The sequence below is a fragment of the Myotis myotis genome, unplaced genomic scaffold (genome assembly GCF_014108235.1).
Source record: "Myotis myotis isolate mMyoMyo1 unplaced genomic scaffold, mMyoMyo1.p scaffold_m19_p_16, whole genome shotgun sequence".
Lineage (NCBI taxonomy): Eukaryota > Metazoa > Chordata > Mammalia > Chiroptera > Vespertilionidae > Myotis > Myotis myotis.
In genome coordinates this window covers 39,507,786-39,525,307 of record NW_023416320.1, presented here as the reverse complement: position 1 = coordinate 39,525,307, position 17,522 = coordinate 39,507,786, and the positions used below count along the sequence as shown (strand labels likewise).

Here is a 17,522-nt window from a genome sequence, read left to right as displayed (position 1 = left end):
AATTTTTTGTAATATGGAGAAAAATTTTTAAAAATACTTTAAGATATTTTATGGGCAAGTTATACTAGCTTCTTAATGGGGCACATAAAATTATAACCATCATACAAGTAAAATCTAAAATTGCTTTAACATTTTGAAACTACCATTATATTACAAAAAAAGAAGTCCTTAATAATGTTTAGATCAAATTAGAGCTAGTTGTTGGGAAACCTGATGTTTGAAATAGAGGTTTTGATGCCTGTGTACTCCTTCAGTTTTGGTGCTGTTCTCTGGGAGGGGGAGCCGCATTGTTAGAGCTGACCCATCAAATTAAAGAAAGTGCTTCCTCCTCTAATAGTTATTCCTCAAAAAATGTGAAGTTATGTATACAGTACTCTCTATAATTTTACATTTCTGTTCTTGTGGGGAGGGTGATGGTAGCTTTTATAATTGAAAGCTGCTGGCATCTTTTCTAAACTGACCTTACTGCTTTGCCAGAAATGCTTAAAATTAAAGACAAAAAATTGATATTCTCAATATACTTTTTGAAGCAAGTGAACAAAACACACCCCCTGTGACACCCTATATGATAAAAGAGAAACATGCAAATTAACTGCCCATCTGCTATGCTCAAGCCACACCCACCAGCCAATCAGGAGTGAGTATGCAAATTAACCCAACTAATATGGCGGAGGCCACAGAGCTGGAGCGAGCAGGAGGCTTGGTTTGCACCTGGCGATGGAGGAAGCCAAGCTTCCCGCTTGCCCTGGCCAGCCCTCCGCTCCGCTCAAGGCTACAAAGTTTCAATTATAGAAGATAAATAAATCCCAGAAAAAAGGAAAAAAGGAGAGGCTGGTAGCTTGGATAGCTGGGGGGCTTGGCCAGTCTGCAAACAGCCATCTGCCCCTCACCTAGGCTGGCCAGGCACCCCAGCGGGACCCCCATCCTGATCCGGGACACCCTTTAGAGCAAACCAGCCGGCCCCTACCCATGCACCAGGCCTCTATCCTATATAATAAAAGGGTAATATGCAAATTGACCCTAACAGCAGAACGACTGAGAATGACTGGTCACTATGACACACACTGACCACCCGGGGACAGACGCTCAATGCAGGTGCTGCCCTCTGGTGGTTAGTGCGCTCCCACAGGGGGAGCTCTGCTCAGCCACAAGCCAGGCTGATGGCTACCAGCACAGCAGTGGTGGCGGGAGCCTCTCCTGCCTCCTCAGCAGCGCTAAGGATGTCCAACTGCAGCTTAGGCCTGCTCCCCGCTGGCAAGTGGACATCCCCCGAGGGCTCCTGGGCTGCCAGAGTGATGTCTGACTGCTAGCAGGTGGACATCCCCCAAGGGGTCCCAGACTGTGAGAGGGCACAGGCCGGGCTGAGGGACCCCCCCCCCCAAGTGCACAAATTTTTGTGCACCGGGCCTCTAGTTATATACATAAGAGCGTTTCCTTTGTTTTGATTTTTGTTTTAATGTTATCTAATAAGAATTAGAACTGACAAAACTATTGAAAAGGAATGGAGCCTTTCCCCCTTATCTTTCTATCCAATATGAAACCTGTTACCTCAATTAATTTGAGTCTATTAAAAACTTAAAAAAAATCTGACAATTTTATTTGTCAATTATACCTCAATAAATCTAGAAACAACAACAGAAGCAACAAAAACAAAAGAAGTAATGAAACCGTGTTGCAATTCAGGACCTCTGACTCCATAAACAATTTTCCTTACTACTGTTTCCTTTTCATTCTTTAAAAAATTTTTTTAAATTATAGGTGTTCTCAAGGGGACATATGTAATGCTTTTAAACAATAAAGATTTAAAAAATAATAAATAATAGGAGTTCTCTAGGTGTTGAAATAAAAGATGACTGGAGTCAGTACAATAGCACTATTCCAGCAGGTACAGTTTAGGAAGCACAATGAAAGAAGAGCCACAGAAAAAAGGAATATTTGGGATAATGTTAATGAGAAATACGTATAGAGACCTAGAAGAAAAAAAATAACAAAACTGTTAAGAGCTGTGAAAAAATATTTTAACGAGAAACCAGTATTATTATTATTTTTTTTTAAATATACATTTTATTGATTTTTTGCAGAGAGGAAGGGAGAGAGATAGTTAGAAACATCAATGAGAGAGAAACATCGATCAGTTGCCTCCTGCACACCCTCTACTGGGGATGTGCCCTCAACCACTGAACATAAAATTAATCTCTGACACACTAAAATTGAGCTGCCAGATATTACCAGTGTTGGGTTCTTGAAAAAAAGAGAGACTTTTTAAACAAAATTTACCTCTTAATGTAAAATAGTCCAGGGTTTATATCGGAATTAATTTTCTCCATAAACAGATTAAAAGTATCCCCTCTTCCTATCCCTCCTCCTAAAATACAAATAAGCCATTTTTTAAAAGCACTGGATTCTAATTCAACTAAATCATGACTACCCTAGTCCAGTTTCAGTCCTGGGATAGTATCCTAACCCCAGAACACATGTTCTTTTTCATTCACAGATAATTATTTCGAACATCCTCAGTTCATTAACTTATAGTGACCATTCTTACCTCAGTGTGTTTTCTTGAACCCTGTAAGTGTAAATCATTCCCTTCCCACAATTACCCTTAAATCAACAATTTTGCTCCATGAGTGAGCCTGATGTGAAATCAGGGAAGAGTAATATTAGTATATTATTTTGTGATGGTAGAGCAACTGCTCTGTCCAGTGTGGGTCAGTACGTGCAGAGAATCTTCTTTGAACATTTTCTTCATCTTTAAAAAGATGAAGTATGTCAGCTGGGTAGCATATAGTGTCTTCTTTTTACACTTAAGAATAATTAACAGTTTTGGGCAATGTGAAAAATAGCCTACCTTGACATTGTAATTGACTTTGGAAAATCTTATCAATAAGATAATCGTACTCACTTATAAAGTAGAATACATCAAGTCTTAGGTGTTTGTATTCTGCTTAGCTGCTTTAGTTCCAAAAGGTCTTCATTGATCATGTTCTCTTTATAACCAAGTTACCAAGACAGATGATCTTTTGTTACTTCTTAGCAGCATCTAATTCTGAAAGGATTACAAAGTTTGCCAGCAAAGCTAAACAGAAAGATCAGACTAAACAAAGATTTGCTTGGAATTGGATGAACTCCCTGAAACACTTAACATTTCAGTTTCTAGAAACATGCAGAATGGTAGGCTTCAGGTATGAAGCTCCACAGCCCTGCTCTGTGATGCTAACTAACATCCTTGGATCAGTGTGGGTCAGAATATGTGTCAAGTGTAGCCAAAGAGACAGGAGAGGTTTTGGGTTTAGACTGGTGATTCATGTGTACTTCAGAGGGGGTTTCTGGATGCAGGATGAAGGCACTATTAATGAAAAACAAATCTGAAATTTAGTTTATCTCCTGGTTTTGGAAGAGGGGGACTCAGCTGACACACTAAAATTGAGCTGCCAGATATTACCAGTGTTGGGTTCTTGAAAAAAAGCACCTCAGCTTAAATTTGTCATCTTCTGCTTTATTAGTTAGCATACCTTGAAATTTAGCCTAGTCACTGCTAAATACGTATTGAATGGGCAGTTTATCTCAGCATACTGAGGATCTGTGGGATTTGCCTGTGATTGAGAGCTAGAATCTTCTTAGAAGACAAGTTTGTATCCAGTTCAGTGTATGAATGAATGATTGAGCCTCAACTTTCTATATTATAAAGCAGACGCAATTGTTCTTGAAAAAGATAAGAAAGAATATTTTTATGAGATTATAAAAACTTTCAGTGAGCTAGCAGTCAACTAGAATCCATTAATATCCATTTGCTTTCTGGAATTAATATAAACATTTACAACTTAGTTTCTTAAATTACTGCTTTCTATAGATAGGAGTACAGATGTGTGGTTACTGAAGCATTTTTCTTAAGGTGATAGATTACTAAACAATATAGCTTAAGACTGCTTTCGAGTATTGTCTCCAGAAAACTAGGCTTATAGGAAATAAATTGGCACAATGTTTATATGTTTTATTCAGTAAACTGATAAGGAGCAGAAGAATGTCTTTTGCAAAACTATAGACTACATTCTGGTTCCATTTGGCTGAAACATTTCCTGCAGGATTATAAGGGAATAAGAACATAAAATTAATCTCAAACTAGTATTAACAAACTCTTTTTCTCCTTGCCTTATAAATTCATAGATTTATCTACATTAGTTGTGAACCTTCTTATTTGTGCTACCTTTTTTAAAAAATATATATTTTATTGATTTTTTACAGAGAGGAAGGGAGAGGAATAGAGAGTTAGAAACATCGATGAGAGAGAAACATCGATCAACTGCCTCCTGCACACCCCACACTGGGTATGTGCCCACAACCAAGGCACATGCCCTTGACTAGAATCGAACCTGGGACCCTTCAGTCCGTAGGCCGACGCTCTATCCACTGAGCCAAACCAGTTATGGCTGTGCTACCTTTTTGAACTCTAAATTGATGAGTCCAAACTTTTATACTAGTTTTAACAGTTTTTTGCCCTTTATAACAGTTTTATTGTCTGATCTGAAATCTTTCTTGAATCTGTTCATCAAAGGAAAACTTTAATTCCCTAAACTGTTGAGAGACTAATCGAACTATAAAGATTGATTTTTGTCTTTCTTGGAGGTAGCATCCCACTTCATATCTACTGATCTTATCCTGTATCCCTTTTCTTCTAATCTTCTGTACCTGGGAATATTCAGGAGGATGGTTTCCAGTATAATGTGATGGTAATTGTACTCTGGGGAAAACTAAATGACCTTCTTCTAATATAGTTCTCTCCCATTCATGTTTCCCAGAACCCAGTGAAGTTAGCCATGGTAGGTGTCACCTGTTTGGAACTGGTGATTTGTTTGAGAATATAATTTTAGGAGGGGCTTCTGCAGTTCCAGAAAAAATATAAATGGTTAATAGATTTTTTTTTTTTTTAGACATCATCTTGCCACAAATATATTAGCCAGGAGGTTAAATATGTTGTGTTCTTTCAGTACCTTTTGTAGACTTATATTTGTTTTGATCCAAGATGGGTTCACTATAACAACTATTCTTTTGTAAGCCATTTCTGATATCCAAGAACCCTTTCATTTAGCCAGGACGCTGTGTTCCTTCTAACAATGAATTTTTTGCTGCTTAGAGGCGCGTCTTCTTTTTTAAGGAGAAGGTATCCATGGCTTTTGCTTGTACCTGTCTCTGTACTTAAATATTTGCTCACAGACTCTTGATGCCATACAGCCATCGTGGAGTTGTCATGTTTAATTGAACTCCATTTTCAGAACTTATTTAGGAAGGATACAGTACTCAAGGCAGATAATGTTGCATTAGTTTTAAATTTCTTTTAACATCTGACCCAACATGGGACTCAAGATAGGAAGAATAGCTTTGCATGGATCTCTCAGTCATTTTGGATGTTGGTAGCACATTCTACATCAGCCTATTGTCCTGGAAAACTTCCAGAATGAACAACCTGATAAAGGTACATTTATGGTAACACCTATCAAAGATGATGTGTCTTTGGAGATAAAAACTTACTGTTGCCCTGACCGGTTTGGCTCAGTGGGTAGAGCGTCGGCCTATGGACTGAAGGGTCCCAGGTTCGATTTTGGTCAAGGGCATGTACCTTGGTTGTGGGCACATCCCCAGTAGGGAGTCTGCAGGAGGCAGCTGATCAATGTTTCTCTCTCATTGATGTTTCTAACGCTATCCCTCTCCCTTCCTCTCTGTAAAAAATCAATAAAATATATTTTTTAAAAAACTTATTGCTGGGTAACTTTATGTTGACTTGATTTTATCTGTCACTTAGTGCATACTTTGTCACATGACATGATGCTAAAGTTTATCCTCAGTAGTTTGACATATTAGATAGAGTTTAGTGCTATCTCTTAGCTTAGAAATTTAAGTGTGATTAGTTTTAGTATTAATTTCTAGTATTATGAAATATACTACTGGAGAAGTGATATTTTAAGGAACTTACTCATATTCTTAAGTTTGTACATCCATAACTAATATTTCCTCTTTTTCCCATTTCCACACTGATTTAAGAAACAGATAGTTTCAAGTTGTGACACTTAGAGGCTATAAACTATCCACTTGTTATTTTGATTTCTGAGAGGACAGAAGTGGGAGAGATAGAAACATCAACTATGAGAGAGAATCATTGATTGGCTGCCTCGTGCACAACCCACACAACCCACATGGTGGATTGGTCCCGCAACCCAGGCATGTACCCTGTTTGAGAATTGAACCTTGACCACCTGGTTCTTAGGTTGACACTCAACCATTGAGCCACATCAGCTTCTTAAATATTTGTTATTTATTAAAGGATTCTAATTTAGATGTGATTTATTTTAAAAATCTAGTCTATTTCACCCTTTAGATTACCCTTAAGTTGTAGGAACACAGCCATAGCTGGTTTGGCTCAGTGGATAGAGTGTTGGTCTGTGGACTAAAGGGTCCCAGGTTCAATTCCGGTCAAGGGTACATGCCTGAGGTGCAGGCTCAGTCCCCATAGGGGGTGTGCAGGAAGCAGCCTATTAATGATTCTCATCATTGATTTTTCTAGCTTTCTCTCCCTCTCCCTTCCTCTCTGAAATCAATAAAAATATGTTTTAAAAGAAGGTGTAGGATCACAGAATATTCCATTAGTTTGTCTAGGATAGAAGTCAGCTTACTGGTTTTTAGTTCTCGTTGAGTCTTTATGAATGGGAATGTTAATAGCAATATATTGATCCAAACATGGAAAGGTTTGTAAAATATTTTAGCCAATTTTTCAGAATTTTCTGTTAGAAAGCTTTAACAACTCTAGTAGTTGCCACTAGTCTAGCTTCTTTCTGAAGAATAACCAATCCTCAAAATAAATCCTTCAGATATGTTTTGTGAAATAAATCTTGTAAAACAAGTCATGAACCCAGAAGATGATGCTACGTATTAGAAAAATATAATGTTGAGGCTACGAGAAGGAGTTACTAAATAATTCTGGGTGGTGTTTTGTTTTTTTTAAATATATTTTTATTGATTTCAGAGAGGAAAGGAGAGAGAGAGAGATAGAAACATCAATGATGAGAGAGAATCATGGATCAGCTGCCTCCTGGAGGCGCCCTTCTGGGGATCAAGCCTACATCCGGGGCATGTGCCCTTGGGACCTGGCCGCAGGCCGCAGGCTGCAGGCCGACGCTCTATCCACTGAGCCAAACCAGTTAGGGCGTGGGTTTTTTTTAATGACGTTATTTGATTGATGTGGAGATTGTACCTCCTTTGTGAAGTTACTTCCTTCAAAAGACTGAAGACATGACTTGTTTGTTCTGTGTTAAATAGCATGTCATTGTTCCTCAGGGGTGTACTTCTTATCTTGTTATCATTTTAAATTGTTCCCCATAAAAGAATTCTCTTAAGACTGGTAAATCCTGAATATGTGCTAACATATATTAATTTATTATTTTAAATAGAGCTAATGTACTATTAATACGTCATTTTAAGATTTGTATGAACTACCATTTCCCTGAAAAAATAGGACTTGATTTGTTTGTCACTATATAAATGAACACAAATTGGACTTTTTTATTTGCAGGGATTGGGTGAAGCAAGTCAGATATGTAAACCTAAGTGTTCTTGATACTTGAAATTATTTTTTTGTTAGACTAACTTACAGATTTTACTGACACATGCTTGACTTTTTTAATTATATTTTTTCTCCTTTTCTTCAAGATGATACTTGTTGATGCCACTATTATCATCCTCCTAGCAGAAGATAGTCCTACTGAGAAAATGAGCACTTTGATCATTCAGTCTTTGAACTTTAACCTTTGACTGGAAGTGACCTATAGGCAATGAAGACTACTTCCTTTTACTGCATTTTTACTCGTGTGCATTCTGGGCGCATGTTGATCGCTGGTTCAGTCCAGGCAGCTGACATGCTTTTATTAGTCATACAGTATTAATGCAGGTGTCAGGAAATGTCAAATATAATTCCATTTTTTATTTTTATTTTTTTAAGCTTTTGGAAAAGTTCCAGGTCCTCATGTATTGTGCAATAACAATGACTTCCTTGACGGTTTTGGGACGTTCATTGCCGGCAATGGACGTCATAACAGGAAAAATTTTCATTAACTCCTGCCACCCAGTGATTAATGCATGACGGGGCCTGGGACATTAACGTAACGGTTCTCGTGGGATTATAAATAAAGTGAGGGATCCAATATTACTTTGAAAGTCACCCCAACTTGCTTCTATTTGGATTCTATGCACTGTGATCCTAAGGTTAACAGCATGAATTAACATGCATCTTCAAAGGACTGTAATGAAAGATCATTGCGTATTTATTGAATTGTTTATATCTACTGTCAAGTTGTTTTGACATGGAAGGTTTTCAAGTAACATTGGCAGAGAGGTACAATATGTTATCCCTATGGTGAAAATAAATTCATTTGTTGTATATAGTTCCTTTAATCTTTGAAGTAAAGGTATGAGTAATAATAGGGTATGAATGGTTTAATCAAGGCTTTATTTTGGAAGAAAAATGGCAGTGATGATTAAATTACTGCAGTCCATAATTTGGGCTTGTTTGTACATTAATGATTTTTCCAAGTAGAGTACACTCTGTTACTTCCTGCTAGCCATCAGCATGAGCCCTACTGCCTAAACACTATTTCATTTATTTGTTTCGAAAACCCAAAAACATTTTTTGTTTGCCATTTTGTTTCTTTTGTTATGTTTTAAGTCAAGTTTGAATGTTACAATACTTTAATTGAAAAACTTTTGTCAATTTTTTTCTTGTAAATTTTCTTTACTTGTAACTATCATCTTGTCCTTCAATCCTGTACCCTAAAATAAGAAATACATTTTTGACAGAGGCTTAATGTTTTATCAAAGAGTGTGGACATTTTTATTTTAAAATTTAGGCAGAAGTACACTATAGAATGGTATGTTTACTTATTTTATTTATCTCACACAACCATACAGTTATTCCTGGAGAGATTTCTTTTTTGTTTTCTTATTTAAAAGACTTTGCTTACAGTCTTTGCTTTACAGTCACATTTTTTCTATAGGAAAAAAATTGTTGAAAGGTCCAATTCTCAGTACCGTGTAAGTTAATGATACTGCAGCTAGGCTCTCTTTTTTAAAAGTGATTAATGTATTTTATAAATTACCTTTTCACATATGCAAAATCTGTTTCTACTACAATGTTATTTTTACTAATGCATATTGTTGCACTCTTTTGACATATCCTGCAGTGAATTTATGAATCAATTTGGGCTTAAAAATAAAAGCCAATTGGCTGAAAGGTTTGAAATATGTACCCCAGCAAAACTGTCCAATCAATAATTGGCAAGTAATATTTTAAAATTTGTTTTTAATCTCTGTATAGACAACATTTTGTAGCTTTGTACATGTTGTTAATTATGGGCATATAATTTTACACTCTAAAGTATAATTGCTGAACTCAGGGGTGGGTAGACTTCAAAAATACGTCTGCTTTAGAAATAACTTGAAAAAAAAAATTAAAACTATAGCCAGCCACCAAATTGTGGACACTGTTTATACTGCTAGTTAGCAACTACCACTTTTTAAAATTAAAAACATTTTTTTCTCTCTTGACTAGGCATAAATAAGTTCCCACAGTAGTCTTTATCTGTCTTAACTAGATGGCCTATTTAACCAAGACAGAAAATGTTTTTGGAGATGCTTTGAATTACTCTTAGTTTTTAACGGCTTTTTAATATGAAAATCGCAGCTGTAAATTATGTATTTTTCATATTTTACATAACTGCTCTAAACTGATTAACCTGATCTTTTTCGGGGGTGAGGGTGGGGGAAATTCTCTTCGTTCTGCTGGTTCTCTTACTAAAATCCTTTTATTTAAAAAAATGACCTGTGACATTTATTTTCCGAAAGAATTGATATACCAGGTCAAAGATTAACAATGCTATATTATAGATATAACCTCAGTTGAGTTTTTAAAATACGAATAACAGTATTTTAACATACCTCTCTCTCTACATGGAGACACCATAACAATTAAAATGAAGCAGAGGAAAGTAAAGGAAAACCAAATAATTTCAGTACATTTTATGGTTTAAAGAGAAGAAATGAAGATGAAATATCCTAAAATATAGAAACACCGACCATTCAAAATTTACAATCAGATAACACTTTATTTCTCCCTTGAACTTAGGAATCATTGACAAGTCCTTTGCACTTAGATTTAACGAGTTAATTTTAAATGTAAGTTACATTATTGGAAGACATAAGATGTTTACCTGAGTCATTGCTCTGGAAAGGGCAGTTAATGGCTTTGTAATAATTAAATGACTATTTCTCTGTGATACGTTGTTGAAAGACAACCACAATGCCAAGAAAATGTACATAGGAACCTGCTCCTTCCCTCTTCCCTGCTTCGCTCTGGGGCACTGCCTGCTGTGGAGGCCTAAGAACCCTCTCACATTCAGACAGTGTGCACTTCCTTCTTGTTTGTTTGTTTATTTATTTATTTATTTTAAGGCCATTCTTCTGGTTTGCCAAATTCTGTTAAGACAGTGATGCATTCAATTCCTTATTTTGCATGCTTAGATCAGGAACTTGGCCCTTTCAAAAAAAGAGGAAAATACTATTATGTCAAGTAGGTATTTGCCGTAGACTTTAAAGAGAGAAATGGTTTTCAGTTTTTTTAAGATAAACTTTTTAAAAGTAAATTTTGTGGATGTTCTCTTAAGGAATTTGATATTCACCTCTAAAGGACTTTACTTGTAATGTGTAAATTCTTCCTTTTAGCTAGCAGGGAAATAAAAATTTTTTTTAATCCCCAGGGGCAAATGCTAAAAACAGCTTTTCTAAACAGTTCACCTGGAGAAAGATCTTAATCCTTATTGACTAGGTATACCCATATTTGGTATAAAATAACTAGAATAGTTTATTACTTTTTCCCTTCTGATATTTTAAATATATGCAATATAATGTATCATTAGATTCCTGTGGTGGATAATTTTTTCAGATTCTAAAACAGGTATCTAGTGGCTGCTTGATCATCCCCAGATTACATCAAAGATGAATTGACAGATAATGGAAATGAGTAGTGATGTGAAAATGGTATGTAACCACATATGACTTGTTTCTGCTAATCAAGTCTTATTTTTTAAAAAGCCTATTGTTTTTGAGAATTGAGATATTTAAGCCTTGTTAAAGCTTCTCCCTAAAAATAGATGAGAAGAGGAGGTACTGTGTGTTAACTTTTTTTAAATAAAGAATTCAGTGTCACTAGTTCTAAGGCTTTATATTCCTGCTTGTATTTCTCGGTCTCACTTTTATTTAGTTTTTTGTGCATATTTTAGCTGAATGCTTTAGATTTGTAATTGTGCGAGTTGATTTTTATAAAGAACTCAGTCTTAACCATACGTTTCTCTTCTAAGGTTTCCTTGGTACCAGAATCAGCTGCTCTGGTATTCTGTGTTGGGCATGAGTCAGATCTGTGAAGAGGGTGTCTTTCATCTGCACCAACTGGCCCTAGTCCTCTTTGCAGTCGGTTGTTTTTTGTTTTCTTTTTTATTCCTCTTTTTCCTCACTGTGTCCTCACAGATGTGTGTGTAGTGTTTTGTTCTTCAGCAGTTTCTGACTTCCAAGTTTTTCGCCCTCCCTCCTTCCTTCCTCCTTTACTTCCCTTTTCCTTTCCGTTAAATTACTTGTTTTGCTAAAAGTATATTTCTGTTTAAGTTTCTAAGTCACTTTGAGATTTGGACTCTTTTTAAACAATAATTTGTAGGAGACTTTTGCTTTCTCAGCATAAACTGTGCGTTTATCATTACCATTAGAGGCCCACAGAATTTAAACACATCCTTCAAACTAAATCTGTCCCCTGAAGTTGGAAGTTCTGGTTCTATGGTACTGACTGTGATTTTAATTCTAAAATGTTAGTATTGGAATATATATTTGGGGGTGAATCTCCAGAATGTTTACAAGAATATGTTTTTTATGAAAGGTACTTGGTTGGTTAAAAAAAAGAAAAAAGTAACACCTGCAGTCATTTTGAATGTGTGCAGGGAATGCCAGACTAGAAGCTGGCCTGACACACCTAAAGAACTCCAGCTTTGTGAGCGCAGTGCAGTTAGTGGGGAAAGGACAGTTCTCGGTCTGATTCTTGGCACATACACTGGCAGGTTTTGAGGAAACTGTTCCTACATTCCTTCTAAGCTCAAAGGCAGAAGCATGGGCTTTAGCTTGTTCAACACGACATCACTTGTCACATTTCCTGGTGTATGGAAAGAGTAAATAATCCTGCCTCGCTACTTATAGGGCCTGAAGCAAGACTGCTAAGCAATTGGGTAGATTGTGTCAGTTACCATGAAAATACAAACCTCTCCATAGTTAATCACAGATTGTTCACATGAATGGAATGGATTGTCATGCTTGAGGTAAAATAATTCTTTGAATAGATTATTAAATTAATTATCTAGAATTGACTGCATGTTTATAAGTCAAAATGGATTTTTTTGTTCTTATTTGGTACCATTTTCCTCTCAATATTCAGAAATACACATTGTACATTTTATTAATAGGAATGGAAGCTTGCGCTTGAAGATTTGAAGAGGGTGAATGTGTATATTTTATAAATCCAAGTTGTAAAATATGTAAAGCTATTGCTTTTTAAATAGAATATAAATGTTAAAGACAGATAAAGCCTATATATTATATATTTTTAAATACATGTATCAAACTTTTGTTAGTTGAATATAAATTACATTGTGTGCTTCATGGAATTCAGTAACTTTTAATAATAAAGCAGTTGTTATTGTTTTTTTCCTGTAGACTTGAGTACTAAATTGCAGAGATATTAAACCTCTTTATAGATGATAATGTAAAAAGTTATTTCTATAGTAGTTCTTCTTTACAAAGACTGATCTTTAAAAGATTATGGAAACAGTAACGTGTCCATTTCCAAATGAGGGCAACAGAGAAGACAGTCACTAGAGCGGCTTGTTTGTATTGCTCACAGGTCACCTTTACCTGGCAGTTTAGCCTGGCGCCTCTTAGTGCTTCTTCGTGCTTTAAGTCCTGGTGAAAGACTGGGTGTTTTCAGAAAAGATGGAAATAGAGACCCGGGCACTTAGAGTAAACAGAAGTCTGGTGCTGTTTGTTGAACTTCAAGTTGAGTGATTAATAAGGGCATACTCTACAGAACTTCTGGATATTTTCCTGAGTATACAGACCCATCACCTAAAGTAAACGAGGAACTCCTGAAGCTATGAGAGGAGAGAAGGAAGCAAGCAGAAGAAGGCTGTCTCTGCATCTCAGCTCTTCCTAGCAGGAGGAAACCCTGTGTGCTCTGTCGGTGGTCTGAGTGTTGTTCTTTCCACAGGGTATCTATGGCCCGAGGATGTCTTATCTCAATGGGCAGTTTCTGCAGCTCGATGAGCAGTTCCTTAGATAAATGCAAGATTCATCTCCTCTGGACTCTGATGCCACTCTCTTCCTTTACTGTAATCCTCAGAATAATTTCTACCTGACATAGATGGTATGACTTCTCCACTAGTGTAAGGGTGAATGAGTGTTTCTATTGAAGCCCTTCCTGTATTTAGTACTTGTCACACTCATATAACACCCAGCAAAATCAAACATGAACTGAATTGAAGGGTCAGGTGACGCAGCTAAGGGTTTTGTGTGCTTGGAGAATATGGCCCAAGGCCACAGTGGTTCTGTCCTTTTGTAATCCCTGTCAACAAATCTTTTAAATTGCGTATGATATTAAGGCAGAGTATATAAGTGGGAATACTTGTGTGCCCTTTCCAGTCCAGTGGAATATGAAAATATTTTAATAGGAAAGTTGAAATAAACTACAGTAGAAAATACCTTTTAGATGTGTTTGCCTTCAAGGACATAATGTGGGTAGAGTCATATCAGGCGAGAACCTAATATGGATGTCTGTGTCCTGCAGAAAAGGTATTCAACTTGACATTAAAATTTTTTTTACCCTCGAACCCCAAAACATCTTTCCTGTCAGCATTCTGTCCAATCTAGTTACCCAAACGGGGAATTGAACATTACTTGCTAGTTATCTCTGACATCATTAAGCCCTGTTGAGCCTGTTGTTAAGACATCTCTGAAACTTCCCCCTTTTCTCAGTCCCCTTACACTACTTGGTCCTGGTGTCCTAGATGCTCTTCAGCTGTCCACACACCTCGTTCTTTAAGTAGTAACAGAACACGCGTGCCTGTACTTCGCTGATGGTCTCCGCAGTCCCTGGAGTATCCATCACCTGCTTTCCTACCCGAAAGCACCAGTTCAAATGTTACCTCTGTCCTTTCCTCTCCACCCCCACCAGTCTTCTATCCTGAACTCTAACTATAGGAACAATGTCCCAACTGTGTGTGTGTCCCTAGCACATAGTCCTATCATATAAGCTTTTAATAAATGTTTTTTGAATTAACTTGGTTGTACTTGGTCTTTTATCATAGCTGTTTTAAAGAAACTTAGGCAAGCACCAGCAGTTTTGAAACATACATCTAAATCACTGTCTCTGTGAAGTGTTAGAGCAGAACATGCTACCCTTCTCATCCCAGAGTTAGAAAATTACCCTTCAGAAAATTATTACTCTTAAGTAAATTCATTGGGTTTGCTTTTTTATTTAAAAAATGGTATTTCTTGCCGAAACCGGTTTGGCTCAGTGGATAGAGCGTCTGCCTGCGGACTGAAGGGTCCCGGGATCGATTCCGGTCAAGGGCATGTACCTGGGTTGCAGGCACATCCCCAGTAGGAGATGTGCAGGAGGCAGCTGATCGATGTTTCTCTCTCATCGATGTTTCTAACTCTCTATCTCTCTCCCTTCCTCTCTGTAAAAAATCAATAAAATATATTTTAAAAAAATAATAATAAAAAAATTAAAAATGGTATTTCTTGCCCTAGCCGGTTTGGCTCAGTGGATAGAGCGTCCGCCTGCGGACTCAAGGGTCCCAGGTTCGATTCCAGCCAAGGGCATGTACCTTGGTTGTGGGCACATACCCAGTGGGGAGTGTGCAGGAGGCAGCTGATCAGTGTTTCTCGCTCATCGATGTTCCTAACTATCTCTCTCCCTTCCTCTCTGTAAAAAATCAATAAAATATATTAAAAAAATAAAAAATGGTATTTCATATTCTTGTTATATCTCTGAGATAAATTGCTTGTCTTTAATATATTCGTAAGTTAGGAACTTGCTTTAAATTAAGTACATCTGAGGAGTCCTGAGGATCATAGAGGTAAACCTCACACTCATTAAGGTTAAAAATGGACATTAAACAGGTACAGACAGTTCCCAACTTACAATTTTTCAACCTAATGGTGTGAAAGTGACACACGTTCAGTAAAAACCAACTTTGGGCTCTCAGTTTCCACTCCACAGATGCACTAGCAAAGTTCCTGTTGTCCTCGGGACATTTATCAATAGGGAGGAAATTAGAAAGCTGAGCCACTGTGTGGGCAATAACAGGGAAGGTTGCCCATAAAACAAAGCCCAGGATATGCTTTGTGATACAAAAACAATTGCTAAATTGAGCTCATCAAAATTTAAAACTTAGACTTTTCAAAAGACATACTGAAGAGGCAAGGCAATATATTTGCAAAATATATCGGGTAAAGGATTTATATTTAGGCTATATTTAAAAAACTGTAATAACATGAAGAAAACCCAGTTTAAAATGGGCAAATTTTATTAATATTTTGAACTGCTACTTAAGAAAGTACAGGGATGGCAAATAAGTACATGAAAAGCTACCCAATATCATTAGTCATAAGGGGAATATGAATTAATAATGAGAGACACCCGCTGCATTGACCAAGTTTTGGCAAGAATGTGGAGCAATGGGAACTTACCTACACTACGATGGGAACGTAGAATTGTACAACCACTTGGGAATACAGTTTGGCAGCTTCTCAAAAAGTAAAACATGTACCTACTGTACAAATAAACCATTTCACCCCTGTGTATTACCCAAGAGAAAAAGCATGTGTCCACACAAAGAATCACAAACCTTTTCTCAAGTTTATCCCAAATGTCTACCAATAGGTGACTGGGTTGCCAAACCCTGGTATATCTATACAATGGAGTACTACTCAGCAATAAACCCCACCCCACCCCAAAAAAAGGAACAAACTTGAAGCATGCAACATTGATAACTTTCTATTATTCTGAGTGAAAACACCCAGGTGAAAAAGTACATACTGTATGATTTTCTTTGCATTAAGATTCTAGGAAATGGGAACTTATAGTGACAAAAATTAAGTAAGAGTTTGTGTGAGGATAGGGGTGGTGGGAAGGGGCATGATTGATGGATATGTTCTTCGTCTTGATTATTTTGGTTTCACAGATACATATCAGAACTCGTGAATTGCTCTAATTGAGAAGAATTCGGCTTTCAACAATAGAAACAGCAGATGATGATGATGATGACCTGAAGTGGAGAATGAGAAAATGGACGTGCTTAAAAGCTGAAATTTAAGTCTGAGTCTGACTTACTCCAAAATCTATGCTCTAAGTCAATAGTTTTATACTTAGCAGGACGCTGTATTTTTTAGTTGGACAACTGAGTGAGGAGTGATGACTTTCACAAAAGGAGGAACCAATTTGGGGGAGGAGGTACATTGGTATTCCCCATAGCACCAAGTATAGTAGCTTATCTAGTCAATTAGTAGAGATGTGAACTGAAGTTTTTAGGTGGCAATGCCAATGAAACAGTGTGCTGTAATTTTACTTAGTTCATGAGCTTATTAACTAACAGCTGGAAAGGAATTAAATATTTTCTAGTTGAATAACCTAACCATTGAATTAGTCATTCTTTAACATCTTTGAAGGAGTCACCCCTGACCACTTTCACTGATGAGAGTTAACCTCAGAAAGTTACTGCACTTCTGAATAAATCTTATTCCTAGAAAGTTACTTCTTCCAAACTGAAATCGGCCTCCCTACTATCATCTGTCATGGGTTAACTTGTGTTGCTTACCAAGATATGTTGAAGTCCTAACTCCCATTACCTCAGAATGTATTTGGAAACAGTCATTGAAGATGTGGTTAGTTAAGGTGAGGTTATACTGGAGTAGGGTGAACCTTCATCCAGTGTGAGTGGTGTCCTTTTAAGAACTGGAGAAGACACAAGCATCTGAGGGGAGAACACCATGGAACAATGAGTGATGTATCTACAAGCGAAGGAACACCAAGGACTGTGGGAAAAGTCAAGGAAGGATTCTTGCCCAGAACCTTTGGAGAACATGGCCGTGCTAACACCTGATCGTGGATTTTTAGCTCCAGAACTCCGAGAATAAATTTCTGTTGTTCAAGCTTCCCAGTTTGTGAAAATTTTTACCAGCAATCTAATACAAAGGGTAACGGTTTTTCTTTTCTGCCAGTAGAGTCAGTCAGCCAACATCACTGTCGGGTCTCATGAGAAGGCCTGATCCACAGGCATGGAGTCCACACAACATGCTATCTGACCAGGAGACTCACTTCACAGCAAAGGAGGTGCAGGAGTGGGCCCGTGGCCATGGGGTCAGCTGGCCTTATCATGTATGCCTCA

At 37.2% G+C, this 17,522-nt stretch overlaps 1 protein-coding gene across 3 annotated transcripts in view; it reads left to right on the top strand.

Moving 5' to 3' along the window:
* UBE2W (ubiquitin conjugating enzyme E2 W) overlaps positions 1-17,286 on the top strand; it is a 59,558-nt gene extending 42,272 nt beyond the window's left edge. Inside the window, exon 6 of one of the 3 annotated variants that reach the window (XM_036338549.1) lies at positions 16,320-17,286. In XM_036338549.1, the coding sequence (XP_036194442.1) occupies positions 16,320-16,339 (20 nt within the window). In that variant the 3' untranslated portion in view covers positions 16,340-17,286. Of the gene's footprint in view, positions 1-7,698; positions 12,778-13,339; positions 14,408-16,319 lie in introns of those variants that run through there. The other 2 variants (XM_036338547.1, XM_036338550.1) reach the window with 2 other exon arrangements.
* The last annotated feature ends 236 nt before the right edge of the window (positions 17,287-17,522 follow it).